At 40.7% G+C, this 15,894-nt stretch overlaps 1 protein-coding gene across 3 annotated transcripts in view; it reads left to right on the forward strand.

Moving 5' to 3' along the window:
- Positions 1-10,069, forward strand: part of LOC135210982 (methylenetetrahydrofolate reductase (NADPH)-like) — a 183,386-nt gene extending 173,317 nt beyond the window's left edge. For all 3 annotated transcript variants that reach the window (XM_064243981.1, XM_064243982.1, XM_064243983.1), the window contains exons 10-14: positions 2,575-2,703; positions 6,177-6,275; positions 6,402-6,575; positions 8,203-8,325; positions 9,381-10,069. In XM_064243981.1, the coding sequence (XP_064100051.1) occupies positions 2,575-2,703; positions 6,177-6,275; positions 6,402-6,575; positions 8,203-8,325; positions 9,381-9,611 (756 nt within the window). In that variant the 3' untranslated portion in view covers positions 9,612-10,069. The remainder of the gene's footprint in view (positions 1-2,574; positions 2,704-6,176; positions 6,276-6,401; positions 6,576-8,202; positions 8,326-9,380) is intronic.
- The last annotated feature ends 5,825 nt before the right edge of the window (positions 10,070-15,894 follow it).

The following is a 15,894-nucleotide window of genomic DNA, read 5'->3' on the forward strand; positions in this document are numbered from 1 at the left end:
GCTTCCTCTGTTAGCTTCCATATTTTATCTCCACTTCCATGACCAAACTGTAAATGTAATTTCTTCATTGTGTTCTTAATTTCCCTCGGATTCTTTCCCTTCCAACCCTCCAGTAATAATTCTTCTACCTTCCTCCTCCTTATAGGCACTCTTAAATGACCCTGTTCGTCTTCTCTTAACTCTACTTTCATTCCCCCTAATACTTCTACTATGACACAATTTTCTTTCAAATTTCATACCCATTTTACTCATGGTTTGCTTACCTATCAGCCAGGGTATATCACCTTGCAGAATTTCCGTCTTCAAATAAAACTTTCTGTTTTTTAGTATCACAGGTATTTCTATTATTCCTCTGGACTTATAAGATGTCTCACCAAAATTAAACACTTTATTAGACTCTGTCCTAGTGTCCCTCATTCTCCTCAACTCTTCCTGACTCAAATCCATGACAATACGTGCTAGTCACAATTCCCCGCAAACTGTTGATTTACACCCTGTGTCCAAAATTGCATCAACCACCTCCCATGATGCTTCCACTATTTTATTAACTTCTCCTACATAAACCTCTTCTTCTTCTGTCCCATTTTCTGTTTTTACCTTATTTTCTTCTAGTCTTGTTTCAGTTTTCTTCCTATTATGAAAATTCTGAGGACAATCCCTAGCCCAATGCCATTCTGAGCTGCATATTGCACATACTGTTACCTTCCCTTCTTTGTTTATAGGATTTCTACCACCCCTTCCTCGGTTCCATCTTCCCCGATATCTTTGGTTTTTCCCTCCCTCCCTCCTCCAGAACTGGCATTGCCTTCTGACGAACCCCACCATTCCCGTTCCCCTCTTTAGTCCCTAATCCCTCAAATAGTCTTTTCATTGTTTGCGACACTGTTCCGTACTCTAGCTTTTCTTGCCCACAAGCCGATAATACCATTTGTTTTTGATTTTCCGTGAGATTTGCTTGCTCTATTACATGATACCCTTGACTTCGCCTTCAAGCGCGCCTTTCCCCATTGCTCTTTCACACTCAGATGCTGCCTTCTCGTATCTAATTAAATAGTCCGCCATATTTTCACTAGATTTCTCTTCTTATTAGAAGGTATCTTTTTATTCTACCGTAATTCTCCATTACCGAGTCTTTTAGATAGGCTTTATCTAGTTTCTCTAGGATTAACTTTGGACCCTCTGTACCAGTAAGTTTATCTTTATCTAATGCTTCCACTAGCTCTCGGGCTTTCCCTTTTAAGCTCATTCTCATTTCTATCGCCGGGTATTTTGTATCTTCTCCATACAACAATAGCCAATCTTCGGCTTGACCTTTCCATTCTTTGTATTCTTCTTGTATCCCGCTAAACCTAGGACATTCCCTTCTCCATCTAGTAGTCTCCCTTTGTTCACTGTCGGATCCAGGCATCTTTGATCAACCACGCTCTGCTACCAGTTTGAATTTTGGCCTAGCCTAACTCCTTTCTTTCTCTATAAAAATGAATAATCTACCCACCTGTACGCTTTCTCCAACTCCAGTACACTCCAGAAATCACCTTAAAACACCAGCACCACGAGACTTACGACCCAAAAAACAACTCCTACCAGACAGAGAGCTCTCCCCTACCAACCACACACCACCAAACACGTGCTTTCTACTGCCCCGTGTTATTGTTTACATCCGGCCGACGCCGCCGCCATCTTGTCTATGACGTCACAGCCTATGACGTCACAACACAACTTAAATACATCAACAGACACCTTTTAGAATCTACCACATGTTGTCTATATATAGGACACCCACCATATTTCAACAATGCATAAAATACCCATAACAATTATACAATATATAATCACACTTATCTATACCCATAACAATTATACAATATATAATCACACCTGACCTACCTGTAGCGAGTGGCGCGAAATTTGAATTTCTGTCGGGGACGACGGAGTCTTAGCTATGTATATATCTGCCAGGTAAGTATGTATGAAACTTTATTGTAACATAACAATATCATTTTTCTTGGAATGTAACGCTAGACCTCATAAAGCCAGAAAAGTGGTGGAGAAATATCTGGGTTTTGTTTTGTAAAAAAGCTGCCCATTCCTAGGTTAACTATTTCTGCATTTTTACTAATTGTTTAAAGAATCTCCTGTGATGGTAATGGGAAACATTTTCATTAGGGAATTAAATCCATGAATGATTTTTAGTGTGACATTAGTTCAGATGTATGATGAAATTTTAAAAAATTATTTGATTGGTAATATGTAATATGATATCTAAAAGTGTTTTATTTGCTTTTATAGCACTTTGGGACTGAAAGAAGAGCAAGATCCCTTGCTGGCTTAGAGTTAGTTTTTTCTAACAACATTTAATCCACAGCTGATAGAATAACTTAATACAGTTAATCTAAAATTGAATGCAAGTTTTCATTGAATATGCTTTTGCTCAGTATGGATGCCTGATATTATACCTTGTTTTAGGAGTATGTAAAATGTTGAACAGTCATGCCAGGGAGTGTTTAAATTTATGATTTTGAAATTTTTTTGAAATGTTTCACACTTATTAATAAGAGAATTATTTCTTAACAGAGTAAAAGTTCTAAAGAACAGCTGTTATCCATGTGGGGTGAAACACTAGAATTGGAGAAAGATGTTTGGGATGTCTTTCACGCTTATGTCTCAGGGTCTTGCAATAAAACTGGTAAAAAGGTAACCAAGGTAAGGGTTAATATTAATATTTATTTTTTCTTTGATAAAAAGTAATGTTGGTATTTTGTGGCTTCAGACTCAACGTCCTCACTTTTATCATCATGTGCATGTGTTTATGCTCTCGAGAAAAGGCTACCTCTTGGATTATTATAGTTCCTTCATACTTCAATATAGAATTAAGCATTTTCTGTCCTTGAAGGGGTTGTAACCTACTAAATGCCATGCTTCTTGCAGTGCAGGTAGTTTTAAGATTTTTTGGTACGTTTCTTCAGTTCCAGCTGCATTGGTTTCAAACTTGACTTTTTATTTATTCCCATTTATCCTCTTCCCACTTGGCTGTCCAGCTTCCATGATTTTATCTTGCTCCTCTCTCATTTATCAACAATCCTATATGCTACCCATAAGAGAGTCGAGAACTGTGTTAGTGGATGGCTCAAGCCATTTGATAGGAATTGTGGTAATGATAATGATAGAAAAAGATAATAATGAAGTCTTCAGTGCAGTGAGAAACCATTGTCTCATTGAAGTCTAACACAAGTAGTAGGAATATATATACACGTTGAAGATGTGTGGCTACTTTGGGATGATAATGAAGAACTGTATTTATTTTATTTTAATGTGCACAGCTATATGAACAAAATTTGAACTTATACTCCAGTAAGTTACAATATGATTTGTCAAGCTTTTTTGCTTTTATGAAATGCATTAGCTACTTTTCACATCAGTTTTTTGCATAATTTGTTTAAGAAATCTCCTTATTTATATTTAAAAATATGTCCTGGACCCTAATCCATTTGAAATAAAAGCGAAGATATTTGAAAATTAAAGGTGATTGTAACATACCCTTCCCAAGCATACAAGGGTGGTCATTAGAGCTATCAAAGTACTGTACTTTTGAATTAATTTCCATTTAATAAAATGGTTAGCCTGACAATGTGTTTTTTATTTTTTATTTATTTATTTATTTATTTATTTTTTTAGAATTGTCATATGAGAGCTCTGTATGATTATTGCCTGTTCAATTTTGTGACTGTTTTATCCCCTCTTTCACCAAATTGAAATTCTGTATCTACTTTTGCTATCCCCAGTTCATATAACTTTCGTATTAGTAAGTAGGTTGCCACTTTTAGGCTTGGACCCTGGCTTTCTTTTTACCACTTTCTTCCTGTACTATGAAAAGGCTCCCTGCTTTTCTTTTTCACATTTTACCTTGAATAGGGAAAGGCATGTTTTTCCTGTTATATTAGCTTTCACATGTGGAAAACTTGCCAGGTATCACTTGTTAGCATTTTAGCACACCATATCTGTAATAGTAGGATCATTTAGATAAACTCAGGCAATCTTTGGGTGTGGTAGTAACCACAAAGCCTTAAACAAAGATTAAGAAAACCTGATGTATATGGGAGATTCAAATCCACACCTGATATTTTAACTACAGAATTTTTTTTTTAAATGCTCTTACTCTGGGACTGTATTGCAATTTTTATGGTTAATTCTCTTTTCTCTACTTGGTGGAGTATCTCTTGAATAGGATAAATGAGTCTTGCATTCCATACTTTATGTCTTGTTGCTTTTGTAACTAGAAATCATTAATATTATCTGTAGCTTCAGAAAAATTTGTACTGTAAGAGATTTTCCTTTCTTGGCTTAATCACTGTCCGAGGAGATTATTTTTATTTTTCTTAATGCAGAGTATTGAGTGGTCAAAGCTAGCTATTGAGCTAGCCATCCTGTGGTACTTAAGCACAGTAAATAGTTGAATAATTATCATAAAAAGATGCATTATTTTATAGTTAAAGCTATATGATTCGGTTAAAGATATAACATTGGAAGTATGGCAAGTGAATAAACTTACCCATATCCTTTACCTTTCATTCAGGAAGCATATTCTACCTTGATGTGATTGTCATTAAATTCTAATGTTTCCTCACAACCCCATCAATCTTATGCATGCCTATATTTTGTTCTGAATGTCCTCAGATAAGATTCAACAGTCTTCTTTCTAGCAGACAGAAGTAGAATGATAGTCCTTCAGCCCAAGTGCAATAGGACCATTGGGTACCAATCAAGTTCTCACTTTCATGAGTCTGCATTGCTTGTAAATACACTAGCCAGAATCCCCTAGTTTCATCTTCATTGCAGGATTATTCTAACCAGTGCCCCATTACTCATTACATAATTTGTTGTTTATTTTCAATCTTTTCACTTCCTTACATTTTTTTTAGCAATGAAAGTATACATTGAAAGGAACTTGCTAGTTGTTGATGTGTACCTCTTACCTCTGCGTTACCAACTTAATGAGAAATATCAGTACTCAGTGGGCTTGACATTTGCACCTGGCTTCATAGAAAATCAAACTGGAATTAGCTATGTCCAGTCCTAAGTATGTATCTTTTTCCATCCCTCCCTTTGCCTCATTCATTGACAGTAAATTTTCTGCCAACATGACAGCACAAGAAGCAGGTCATGAGGATCATGGCCTCCTACTGGCAAAGGAGAAAGGAATAAGGAACTTGGTCTCCTACTGACTAAGAAGCAGTGCAGGAGGTACATGGTACCCTGCTGGCTAAGATAGGCCATCACTAGAGCCTACAGTAATGTGACAGATTGCAAAGGAAGGAAGATATAAAGATAGTCCATAAAGTGAGAGACCCTACTTTTGTTGTTTTTGAATGTGTATGTTCACTGGGGCTAAAAGTGACAGTGGGGAAATTTTACCATTTATGGGGGAGATGTTAGAAGTCACCTTCATAAATTCTGTTGTCCTTTCATTTGCACCATAAAAGCATTAGTATAATAACCTCTTGTGTTATACATGATGGTTAAGTCTAATCCTTTTTCAAACCAGAAGATACCTATCAAGTACAAACATTTATTTACATTAAATGGTTTGTCTTTAACTTGCAAGGTTATTAGAGTTCTGGTCCATGACTCTGCCAGTCCCCAAGTGGTTTCCTGTATTATTAGAGCTCAGGGCCCTGACTCATAACAGTCCCAAGTACTTTCCTTGTTCCTATAGGTACATGAAAAATCTCGTGGAATATGCACCAACTTGCACTCCCTAATTTGTAAATTGGGCTTATATATGATTTATTGAATTGTAATGAAATAAATTGAGTTTTATAACACAAAACAATCTGTTAATTACAAGCCCATCAATCATACGCATAGTGAGTTTCTCCCTTCTATTCCCACTGTTTTCACAGCCATGTTTTCAGACCACAAAGAAGGTGAGGAAGGTGATTGATGGGTACTGGAAGTCCAGAGGGCACATGCACCATTAAACCACAGTTCTTCCTCTCTCTGTCAGAGACAGAGACTTTGAGTTAGGGTCCCACCAAAAGGTGGTGAATGTGGAGTTGTATAGTGTGTATAGTGTTGATAGGTTTATATGTAAAAATATATATAATATCTATATATATATATATATATATAATATATTTCTATATAGATTATATATAGATTAAATTTTTATATTTCAGATTCCTTGGAATGATGATGAACTTTGTGAAGAAACAACATTACTTAAGGATAAACTTGCAGACTTCAATAAACGTGGAATTCTTACCATTAATTCACAGGTTAGATATGTGATAGATATTGTATAATGTTTTTGTTTTATTGTTTATTTTATTGGTGCCAAGTTGTAGTAGCATTTCTATTTTTCATAATATTTCTCTTTCACCAATACATTTTTTTGGTTTCAGCCCAATGTTAATGGTGCAAGCAGTGAAGATCCTGTTGTTGGATGGGGAATGCCAGGTGGATATGTCTATCAAAAAGCCTATGTAGAATTTTTCACCAGTAAAGAAAATGTTGATGCTCTCTTGAACATTTTGCCACTCTTCCCCAGAGTAAATTATCACATAATCAATGTTGACGTAAGTATATCACTACTTTTGCCCTCAAGAATATTGTTAGTAGTAACAGATCTCTTTGTTTTGTAAAGTAAGCAGTCATCCGCTACCTGTATTTCAAATTGTAAAACCATGCATCAGACATCATGGCTCATGTGCCCAGTAAATGTACATTTTAAGCCTTAACATCTCAATTGCTTACTTTATTTTATCAAGCTAAAACAAAAACAACACAGCAGATTTACAACAGGAACCATATGAGCTTTGTTAGAAGCGAATTCTCTAATAACATCCAAAGATGCTAGAGTGCTACCAGGGGTTGATCCCCCCTCCCTTAGTTGAATGCCACTGCATGAGCCCCTTCATTAATATGTTTCCTTGTAGACAGTGATCTAACCATGATATTGCAGTATATTATATCTCATAACTCTTTGTATATGATGCCTAACTTTAGTTTTGTATTGGAAACTTTGCAATGTAAAGAAAGATCATAGCTGTCACTCAAACCATCATAGAAAAATCTGTGATCGTAGTGATGTGTACAAGACCATAAAATGTTGTAATGGCTGTAATATAATCTCAAGGTTTTGATCAAATAACCTGGTGATTGTATTATTACTGTATGGTATGTACAGTACTCCATTTTACGCTTGCTCCACAAGTGTTTGAAATTCATTGACCATGATAGACTCATGAAAAATAATAAAACCTTCACAAGTCACTTAAAAAACTTGAACCAGTCACTTTTTGGCAGCACATTTATTAAATTTTCAAGAAGTTGTATTCTGATATTTACAATTTTCTTTCTAATAAAGAACTAAGCCTCTTGATCAGCTCTATGTACATTTTTAATCAGTCAGTGAAATTTAGTATACTTGCTTGTCAATTACCAGTCAGGCAAATTTGCCCATTATTCAGACTTATTTTAAATGAAACTTTATTCAGTATCCAGAATACTTCACAATTTTTAATTATTGTAAAATTAGGGTATAAAGATCATTGAGTCATATTTCGACACTCAAAGGTTTACCCCAATGATTTGCTTTGAAACAAGAGGTGAAACTTAAAGCAAGGCAAAGATAAAGTAGGTCTATGTGGAAAGAAAGCAGACTTAAAGGATGGAGAGCACAAAGCAGGAAGTAATGCAACTGTCAGGGACTGAAATGGTGTTGCAAAGTACAAGAATCTTGTTCTGTGAAATTTAAGACATTGTGATCCTTTTCCCTTTCTCTTCTTATCTTCATGGGTGTAGGTGGACTTCATTTTGATTATGCAATTGTAACAGAATTGTATGTTAACAATGAATAATAGCAACACTAACTCTTGTACCCATTCCCTGATACATACACCATGTCTTGCATTTGGAAATATTTGTGGGTGTAACAATATCCAAAGAAATGTGATTGATATGATCCTACAAATCATGAAAATATTGCTGCAACTTCCACTTTTACATAGATCTTTGATGCAGTTATGAATGTAGCTTTATAAAAAGTTCTGTTAAACTCTTTATACATACAGTATTTTTTTAGAGAAAAAGTTATTCCTAAAGAATACATGTCGTATTTTTAAGAACTGATTATCATTAAATTTTATTTTATGGCTTGCCATGATTACAATTTCATTAAAAAGAACCCTAATTTTTCAACAGGGCTCTGCTGATTTTAGCAACTGTCACAAGCATAGACCAAATGCTGTAACTTGGGGAGCTTTTCCGGGAACAGAGATCATTCAGCCAACTATAGTTGACCCCAACAGTTTTAAGGCATGGAAAGTAAGTGTCTATACTGTATAAATAAATTGGTACATGTAGTCATTGTATTGTTGGGCTATATTTTTGAAATTACTCATTTATTGATGAATCTGTTCTTTCATTCCTCTTCTATCTTGTTGACTTTATTGTTTACATTAGTGAGTAGAACCCTTTCTGTCCTCTCTTCAAGAGAATGTACCTGCTGCCCATGAGTTTGCTATCTCTTGTCATGAGTATGCTCTCAATATAGATTGCATGAGAAAGTAATAACGTGGATTCTGATGACTTTCAAGTGTAGTATTTAATATACGGTAATGATGAAACTAAAACACATCCTGTATTATGCAGTTTACCTGTTGCTTGGTTATACTTTATAGATTTTAGTTACTTTAATTATATCATCATGTTTAGTCTTTATATTACTAATCTCTTTCATTCTCAGATGGTTAATGTTACTTTCCATTTCCAAATTCTGTCCTTTAATCTCCTATCTGCATAGTCTTAATTTTGTGAAGTTTCATGAAAATAACATTAGTTTTTTGTAATTTATTAGATATTTATTTGTATATAATTCATCTTGGCTTCCCTCCTCATTTGTTTCCTTTTCTGAAACATTATTAGTTTTCTCCTTGCTTCTCTTAATTTTGATAGCTTTCACATATATATGTATGTCAATAACCTAGATGTTGTGACACCACATTTTAGTAGCCATAGTATCACATTAATATGTAAACCTTTTCCATTGCTATATACAACAAAAGTCTCACCTAGAACTGTAGGGCATCTTGCAAATTTAGAAGTTCCCTTTATATTTTAGAATTTGGAACTCTTACTTCTGCTATTTCCAAACCTTATCTTTAGGATATTCTTATTAGTGTTTTCATGGACACAGTGATATGGTCAAATTTCTATTTTAACCAAGTTATTCTCTAGTTTAAGAGAGAACTGCCTTCTGTCAATGGAAAGAAGTCCATTGATGCTTCAGTTCTGATTGTTTATAAACGAACCATATTGACGCAATTTTTGATTACGTACTTTAGTTTCAAGCTAAAATAAAGCCATCTTTTTATTTTTAGGATGAAGCATTTGCCTTGTGGGGTGAAGAATGGGGAAACCTTTATCCAGAGGGAAGCCATTCAAGAGAGATCATATTCCACATTGTTAATAACTATTATCTAGTCAACCTCGTCGACAATGATTTCCCAAAGGATTCTTGCATTTGGGATGTACTAGAAGCTATGTTTGCTTGGAGGAAGATACAAGAAGAAAAATTGCAGGATGCTGAAAATGTATCTACTCAGGCATAGTGTACATTGAGATCAAAATATACCAGCACAATATATGCATTTGTATGTGTGAGTTTACTCTTATTTCTGTCAAATTTAGTAAAGAATTAGATTCATTAGTTGGAAAATAAATTATCAGGACATATAGACAATATATTTAAAATATGGCACTAAAAAAGAAAAATGTTCAAAATGGGAAATTTGTTTTGTTTGATAATTATCAGTGTATACTGTCCTTCATGAGTCAATCACTATTATGGTGTATGAAACCAAACATTTTTCATACTAGGTAGGTACATTGTAGAAAATCACTATTCATTTTGCATTTTTCATTGTGAAATCACTATTTATTTTGTGTTATTTTATACCTGTGGTGGTATATTTTTAAATGTGACTGTTATTTCATTAGAATTAGAAAAATCTTAAACCATATGGCTGTTATATCATTGACATAACAAAATAAAAAGTTTATGATCCCATTTACTATTTTTTATTTCAGAATCACAAATTCCTTTCAATTATCTTTATTGCAACATGATATAGACTCTACCAGACTGTGATATGAGCAGATGGATGATCCTACAGAAACTATATAATTTAATTTTACACATATGTAAATTGAAATTTAATACTTGTGTGAGAAGCACATGCAATAACATTGCGAGTTACCTTAAAGCTCAAACATTACTTTCATGTAATACTGCTTCTAATGCCATAACTGTACAGAACAGTCTAATTTAAAATGATGCTGTACTCATGAAATAATGCTGTAGTATCTATAAAAATCATATACGTACTACTGCAATTTTTTGTATTAGACATTTGTCCACTCAAGATTTGGTGAGTGAGAAAAAAGCTGTGTCAGGGCCACAAAGCGAGTTGTCAGTCCTTACGAAGTTAATGATCAGCTTTGAGTCTCACGTAGACGAAAAAATATTTCTTGAATGTTGACCATAGATACATCATGGAATTTCCCCTCACAGAAGCCGTTGGTGGATGTGTTCCAAACCGAGGGTTTGTGCACAAGTTGGTTCTGATGGGCGGAACTAGTGACAGGGTAGATCTTACTTTTTAAGTACAGGTTATTTATAATACTATAGAACTTTGTTCTCCTCAAGCCCAAATGAACTTGACCATTTTTCCTTGCGTGTAACCTATACTAGATTTTTATTTTAGATGGAATATTTTTATTTCCATTTCTGATTTTTCCTGTGCCATTATGTGTGTAACATGGGAAATCCCATAATCATTTTTTCACCTGGGCCTATTTTAAAAGTTCGTTAAATGACAATTTGTCCAAAATTGCATTTTTCCTAACTATACAAACCTGAGGTCCTTTTACACATAGCCCCACCTCATGCCACCCCTCACTCTGCAGTTTTTGCTTGGGCCAAAAGCAAAAGTGATTTGTTTACCTCCCAGTCGCGCGCGCGCGCCTGTCGGACAAGCAGTTAACTACCGAACCCCTTGTTCGAAAGCTTACGACCTATCCAGCTGCCGCTAGTACCTTCCTATTGTAAAAGGACCTCAGGTTTGTATAGTTAGGAAAAATGCAATTTTGGACAAATTGTCATTTGTTCCGACACGGCATACAAACCTTCGGTCCTTTTACAATAGGAAGACTCACTTCTTGGTGGGAGGAATCTGAGTCTTTTGTGAACAGACTGGTGTTCGCCCAACCTTGGAAGCCTCCCTGGTCGTAAGAGCGAGGGAGGGATCCAAGCCTCTGTCCGATTGATCGGGGTGTGCACCGCAGGATCAATGGTCAGACCTCTGGACCGAGTACTAAGAGAGAGGCATGCGTATCTCTTCGTACCAGCAATGTAAGAACTTGTTCCTGTACAGGAGCAAATATAAAGTCATGGGTTTGACTCTTGTAGGCATCCACTTCCCCCCCTTGTAGAAGGAAGTGGTGGATATTCTGCTCCTATCCCTAGTGAAAGGGATAGGATGGGGCTCTGTCATATAGCTCACCTGCATCTCGTCCTCATCCAGCGTAGGTGACGACCGTGGCCCTCTGCCCACAGGTAGAGGAGGAGGAAAAGATGGGAAGAGAGAGCCAGTCACTCACTCACTCACACATCCATCCACACAGTCACACCAGGACTCGATGCTGTTTCAGCCTGCGAGGGTCTGGGTTAGCTACACAACTTGTTGAGCAGCCACCACGGGTCCCAAGGAAAAGGTATCCAAGGACCTGTGGGCAATATCCCGAAGGTAGAAGGACGTAAAGGTAGTCTGGTTAGACCAGACCCCTGCCTTCAGGACCTGCGCCACGGAGAAGTTCTTACGAAACGCCAACGAGGGGCCAATACTTCTGACTTCGTGAGCTCTCGGACGGGACGTACGGATGTCGTCACTACCATCAGCCTCATACGCCCTCCTGATGACCTCACGCAGCCAGAATGAAAGAGTGTTCTTGGATACTCTCTTTCTTGGTGACCCCGGCTGCTAACGAAGAGGCGTCGACACTCAGGCCTGAGGTGTCGAGTTCTCTTCAGATAGCGCCGTAGCGCCCTCACAGGACAAAGCAGCATCTCATCCGCATCATTATCGGTGAAGTCCAATAGGGAGGGAATCGTGAATGACTCGAACCTGTCGTCAGGGATCGACGGTTTCTGAGTCTTCGCAACGAAGTTCGGGACGAAATCGAGCGTCACAGATCCCCATCCCCTGGAGTGTCGTACATCATAGGAAAGACCATGAAGTTCCCCTACTCTCTTCGCCGATGCCAGGGCCAGCAAGAAGAGGGTCTTGAGGGTCAGATCCCTGTCTGACGACTCTCGGAGTGGCTCGAACGGCGTTCGAGTCAGACTCCTAAGGACGAGAGTCACATCCCACGCAGGGGCCTGAGTTCCCTGGGTGGGCAAGACCTTTCGAAGCTCCTCATAAGCAAGGAGATCTCGAACGAGTTCGAGATGTCCAATCCCCTCAGTTTCAGGACGAGCGCCAAGGCGGCTCTGTATCCTTTGACTGTGGGGACTGAGAGGGAGCTTCTCTCGGCGAAGAAAAACGAGGAAATCCGCTACCTGCTGAAGAGTGGCTCTGAGAGGAGATAGACCCCGTCTACGACACCAAACCACAGAAGACGGCCCACTTCCCCTGGTACACAGCTGCAGAGGACTGACGGACGTTTCCAGCCATCTCTGTTGCTGCGCTACGAGAAAAGCCTCTCGTTCGCAAGAGATGGTGGATAACAGCCAGCCGTGAAGACGTAGAGACTGGACTGCTCGGTGGTACCTGCTCGACGTGTGGCTGGGCGAGAAGGTTGTGCCAAGGGGGAATCTCTCTCGGTTTCTCCTGCGAGAAGAGCCAGCAGGTCCGGATATCAAATGGCCTGTGGCCATTTGGGAGCCACCAGGATCATCCTGAGATTCGGGGTGACCAGTGCTCGACTGATCACCTTGCGAATCAGGCTGAACGGGGGAAAGGCATAGGCGAAGAGGTTGTCCCACGGGTGTTGAAGAGCGTCCTCTGCAGCTGCCCATGGGTCCGGCACGGCCGAGAAGAACACCTGGAGCTTCCTGTTGTGCCGGGTGGCGAACAGATCCACGACTGGTCGCCCCCACAGGTCGAAGAGCCTTTCCGCCACGTCCTGGTGTAGAGACCATTCGGTCCCTATCACCTGATCCCGACGGCTGAGTGTGTCTGCTACTACATTCCTCTTCCCTGGAATGTAGCGTGCCGACAGCTCTATTGAGTGTGCCTCGGCCCCACTCGTGCACCTGCCGAGTCAACTGGTACAACGGGAGAGACACTAGTCCCCCCTGTTTGTTGACGTAAGCCACCACCGGTGGTGTTGTCGCACATCAACACCACTGAGTGTCCCATCAAGCGGTCCTGGAACTCTTGGAGAGCGAGGAACGCTGCCTTGAGTTCCAGTACATTGATGTGAAGGTGCTTGTCGTTCTCGTCCCACACTCCTGAAGTCACGCAAACTCCTCCAGGTGTGCGCCCCATCCCTCGGTCGATGCGTCTGAGAACAGCTGCATGTCCGGCGGGGGGGAGTGCGCAGGGGCACTCCTCTTAAGAGGTTCCTGTCGTCCAGCCACCAGGCTAGGTCCTGCCTCACCTCCTGTGTCAGTGACACTGGAAAGCTTGGGGGATCCGTCGCCTGTGACCAAACTCTCCTTTAGTCTCCACTGAAGAGACCGCAGGTGAAGACGCCCGTGAGGGACTAACTTCTCGAGTGACGACAGGTGTCCGATCACGACTTGCCATCGCTGAGCTACCTGTTCCTGCCGAGACAGGAATTGGTTGGCTGCCTCCCTGAATCTGCTGATCCGCGAGTCTGCGGGGAAGACTCGCCCACTGCTACCGTGTATCGATCAAGCTAATACCCCAGGTACTTTCATCCTCTGGCTTGGTCTCAGGTATAATCGGGACTTTTCGAAGTTCACAACGATCCCCAGATCGCGACAGAACTCGAGCAGTCGATCCCTGTCCTGTAGCAACTGCGAGCGGGAGCTCGCCAGGACCTAACCAATCGTCGAGATACCTCATCAGACGTATCCCGTGCGAATGGGCCCAAGCAGACACCAGAGTGAACACTCGCGTGAACACTGTGTGGCTGGTTGAGAGACCGAAGCAAAGTGCCCTGAACTGGTACACCGTCCCGTCGAGGATGAAGCGGAGGTACTTTCTGGAGGACTGATGAATGTGGTATTTGGAAATACGCATCCTTCAAGTCCACTGAAAGCATGAAATCGTTCTCTCCTGATGGAGTCGAGCACTGAGCGTGCCGTCTCCATCGTGAACCGGGTCTGGCGAACAAACCGGTTCAGGGGAGAGATTATCTATCACCGGGCGCCAGCCTCCCGTAGACTTTCTTCCACCATGGAAGAGTCGACTGTAAAAGCCCGGTGACTGATCCGTGACGATTTCTACAGCTCTCTTGCTCAGCATGGTCTTGATCTCCTGTCTCAGTGCTACGTCCTTCGATGACCCTGGAACGTACGACTGCTGTTGGACCGGGTTGGAGGTGAGGGGTGGCCGAGATTCGAAGGGTAATAGATATCCCTCCCGAAGGACATCTACATACAGGTCTCGGCGCCGTAGCGCTGCCAAGTTGCCCAATGGCTGGCCAGGCACCCCCCCACTTCCGGCAGCAGGTGAGGGGGAACGCCGTCCCTAGCGTTTCCCCCTTTCTTCGACTTCTTCCCAGAGCCTCCACGGGAGGAGGAGGGCTGGGAGGAGGGCTGGTTACGACGGCTCCCCTTGCCAGAAGTCGAAGAGACAGAGTCATTCCCCGTGGCCTTCGACGCGCTACCGTCTTAGCCACCGGGAAGCGCTAGCCGAGCTCTTTAGACTTGGCCGCAGTCCGAGGGCTGGCCCAGAAGCCTTCGAGACTGCCTGGTGAACCAGCCGGGTCACGTGAGGTCGTTCAGTTGCGCCGTCTGTCCACCGCAGCGTCCACCATCTCTCCTGGGAAGAGAGACGTGGAACTCCGTAAAGGTCCGTTGCGAAGTCCCAACGCCGCTTCACGCCCAGGCCGCCCTGGAAACCCGAGTAAGGACAGCGTCCCTTCGTCGGAGAACCAGGTTGGCCCACAGGTTCACCGTCTGGTGGGCAAGGAAGGAGATGGCTCTTCCCCCAGACTGGCAAAGTCTCCTGAAGGCCGAGTCATCTTCGGGAGAAATTCCCCCGGAGTTGGCTGCGACCTTAGATACTGTGAGGGACCACAGTGATTATATTTATTGTATAATTTGTTATGGGTCATAGATAAGTGTGATTATATATTGGGTTTAAAAAGTAATTGTTATGGGTATTTTATGCATTGTTGAAATATGGTGGGTGTCCTATATATAGACAACATGTGGTAGATTCTAGAAGGTGTCTGTTTGATGTATTTAAGTTGTGTTGTGACGTCATAGGCTGTGACGTCATAGACAAGATGGCGGCGGCGTCGGCAGGGATGTAAACAATAACACGGGGGTAGTAGAAAGCACGTGTTGGGTGGTGTGTGGTTGGTGGGAGGGGAAGAGCTCTCTGTCTGGTAGGGAAGTTGTTTTTTTTGGGTCGTAAGTCCGTGGTACGTTTGGTCGTGCTGGTGTTTTGTAAGGTGATTTCTGGAGTGTACTGGAGTTGGAGAAAGCGACAGGTGGGTAGATTATTCATTTTTATAGAGAAAGAAAGGAGTTAGGCTAGGCCAAATTCAAACTGGTAGCAGAGCGTGGTTTATCAAGATGCCTGGATCCGACAGTGAACAAAGGGAGACTACTAGATGGAGAAGGGAATGTCCTAGGTTTAGCGGGATACAAGAAGAATACAAAGAATGGAAAGGTCAAGCCGAAGATTGGCTATT

This window comes from Macrobrachium nipponense, chromosome 4 (assembly GCF_015104395.2).
Source record: "Macrobrachium nipponense isolate FS-2020 chromosome 4, ASM1510439v2, whole genome shotgun sequence".
Taxonomy (NCBI): domain Eukaryota; kingdom Metazoa; phylum Arthropoda; class Malacostraca; order Decapoda; family Palaemonidae; genus Macrobrachium; species Macrobrachium nipponense.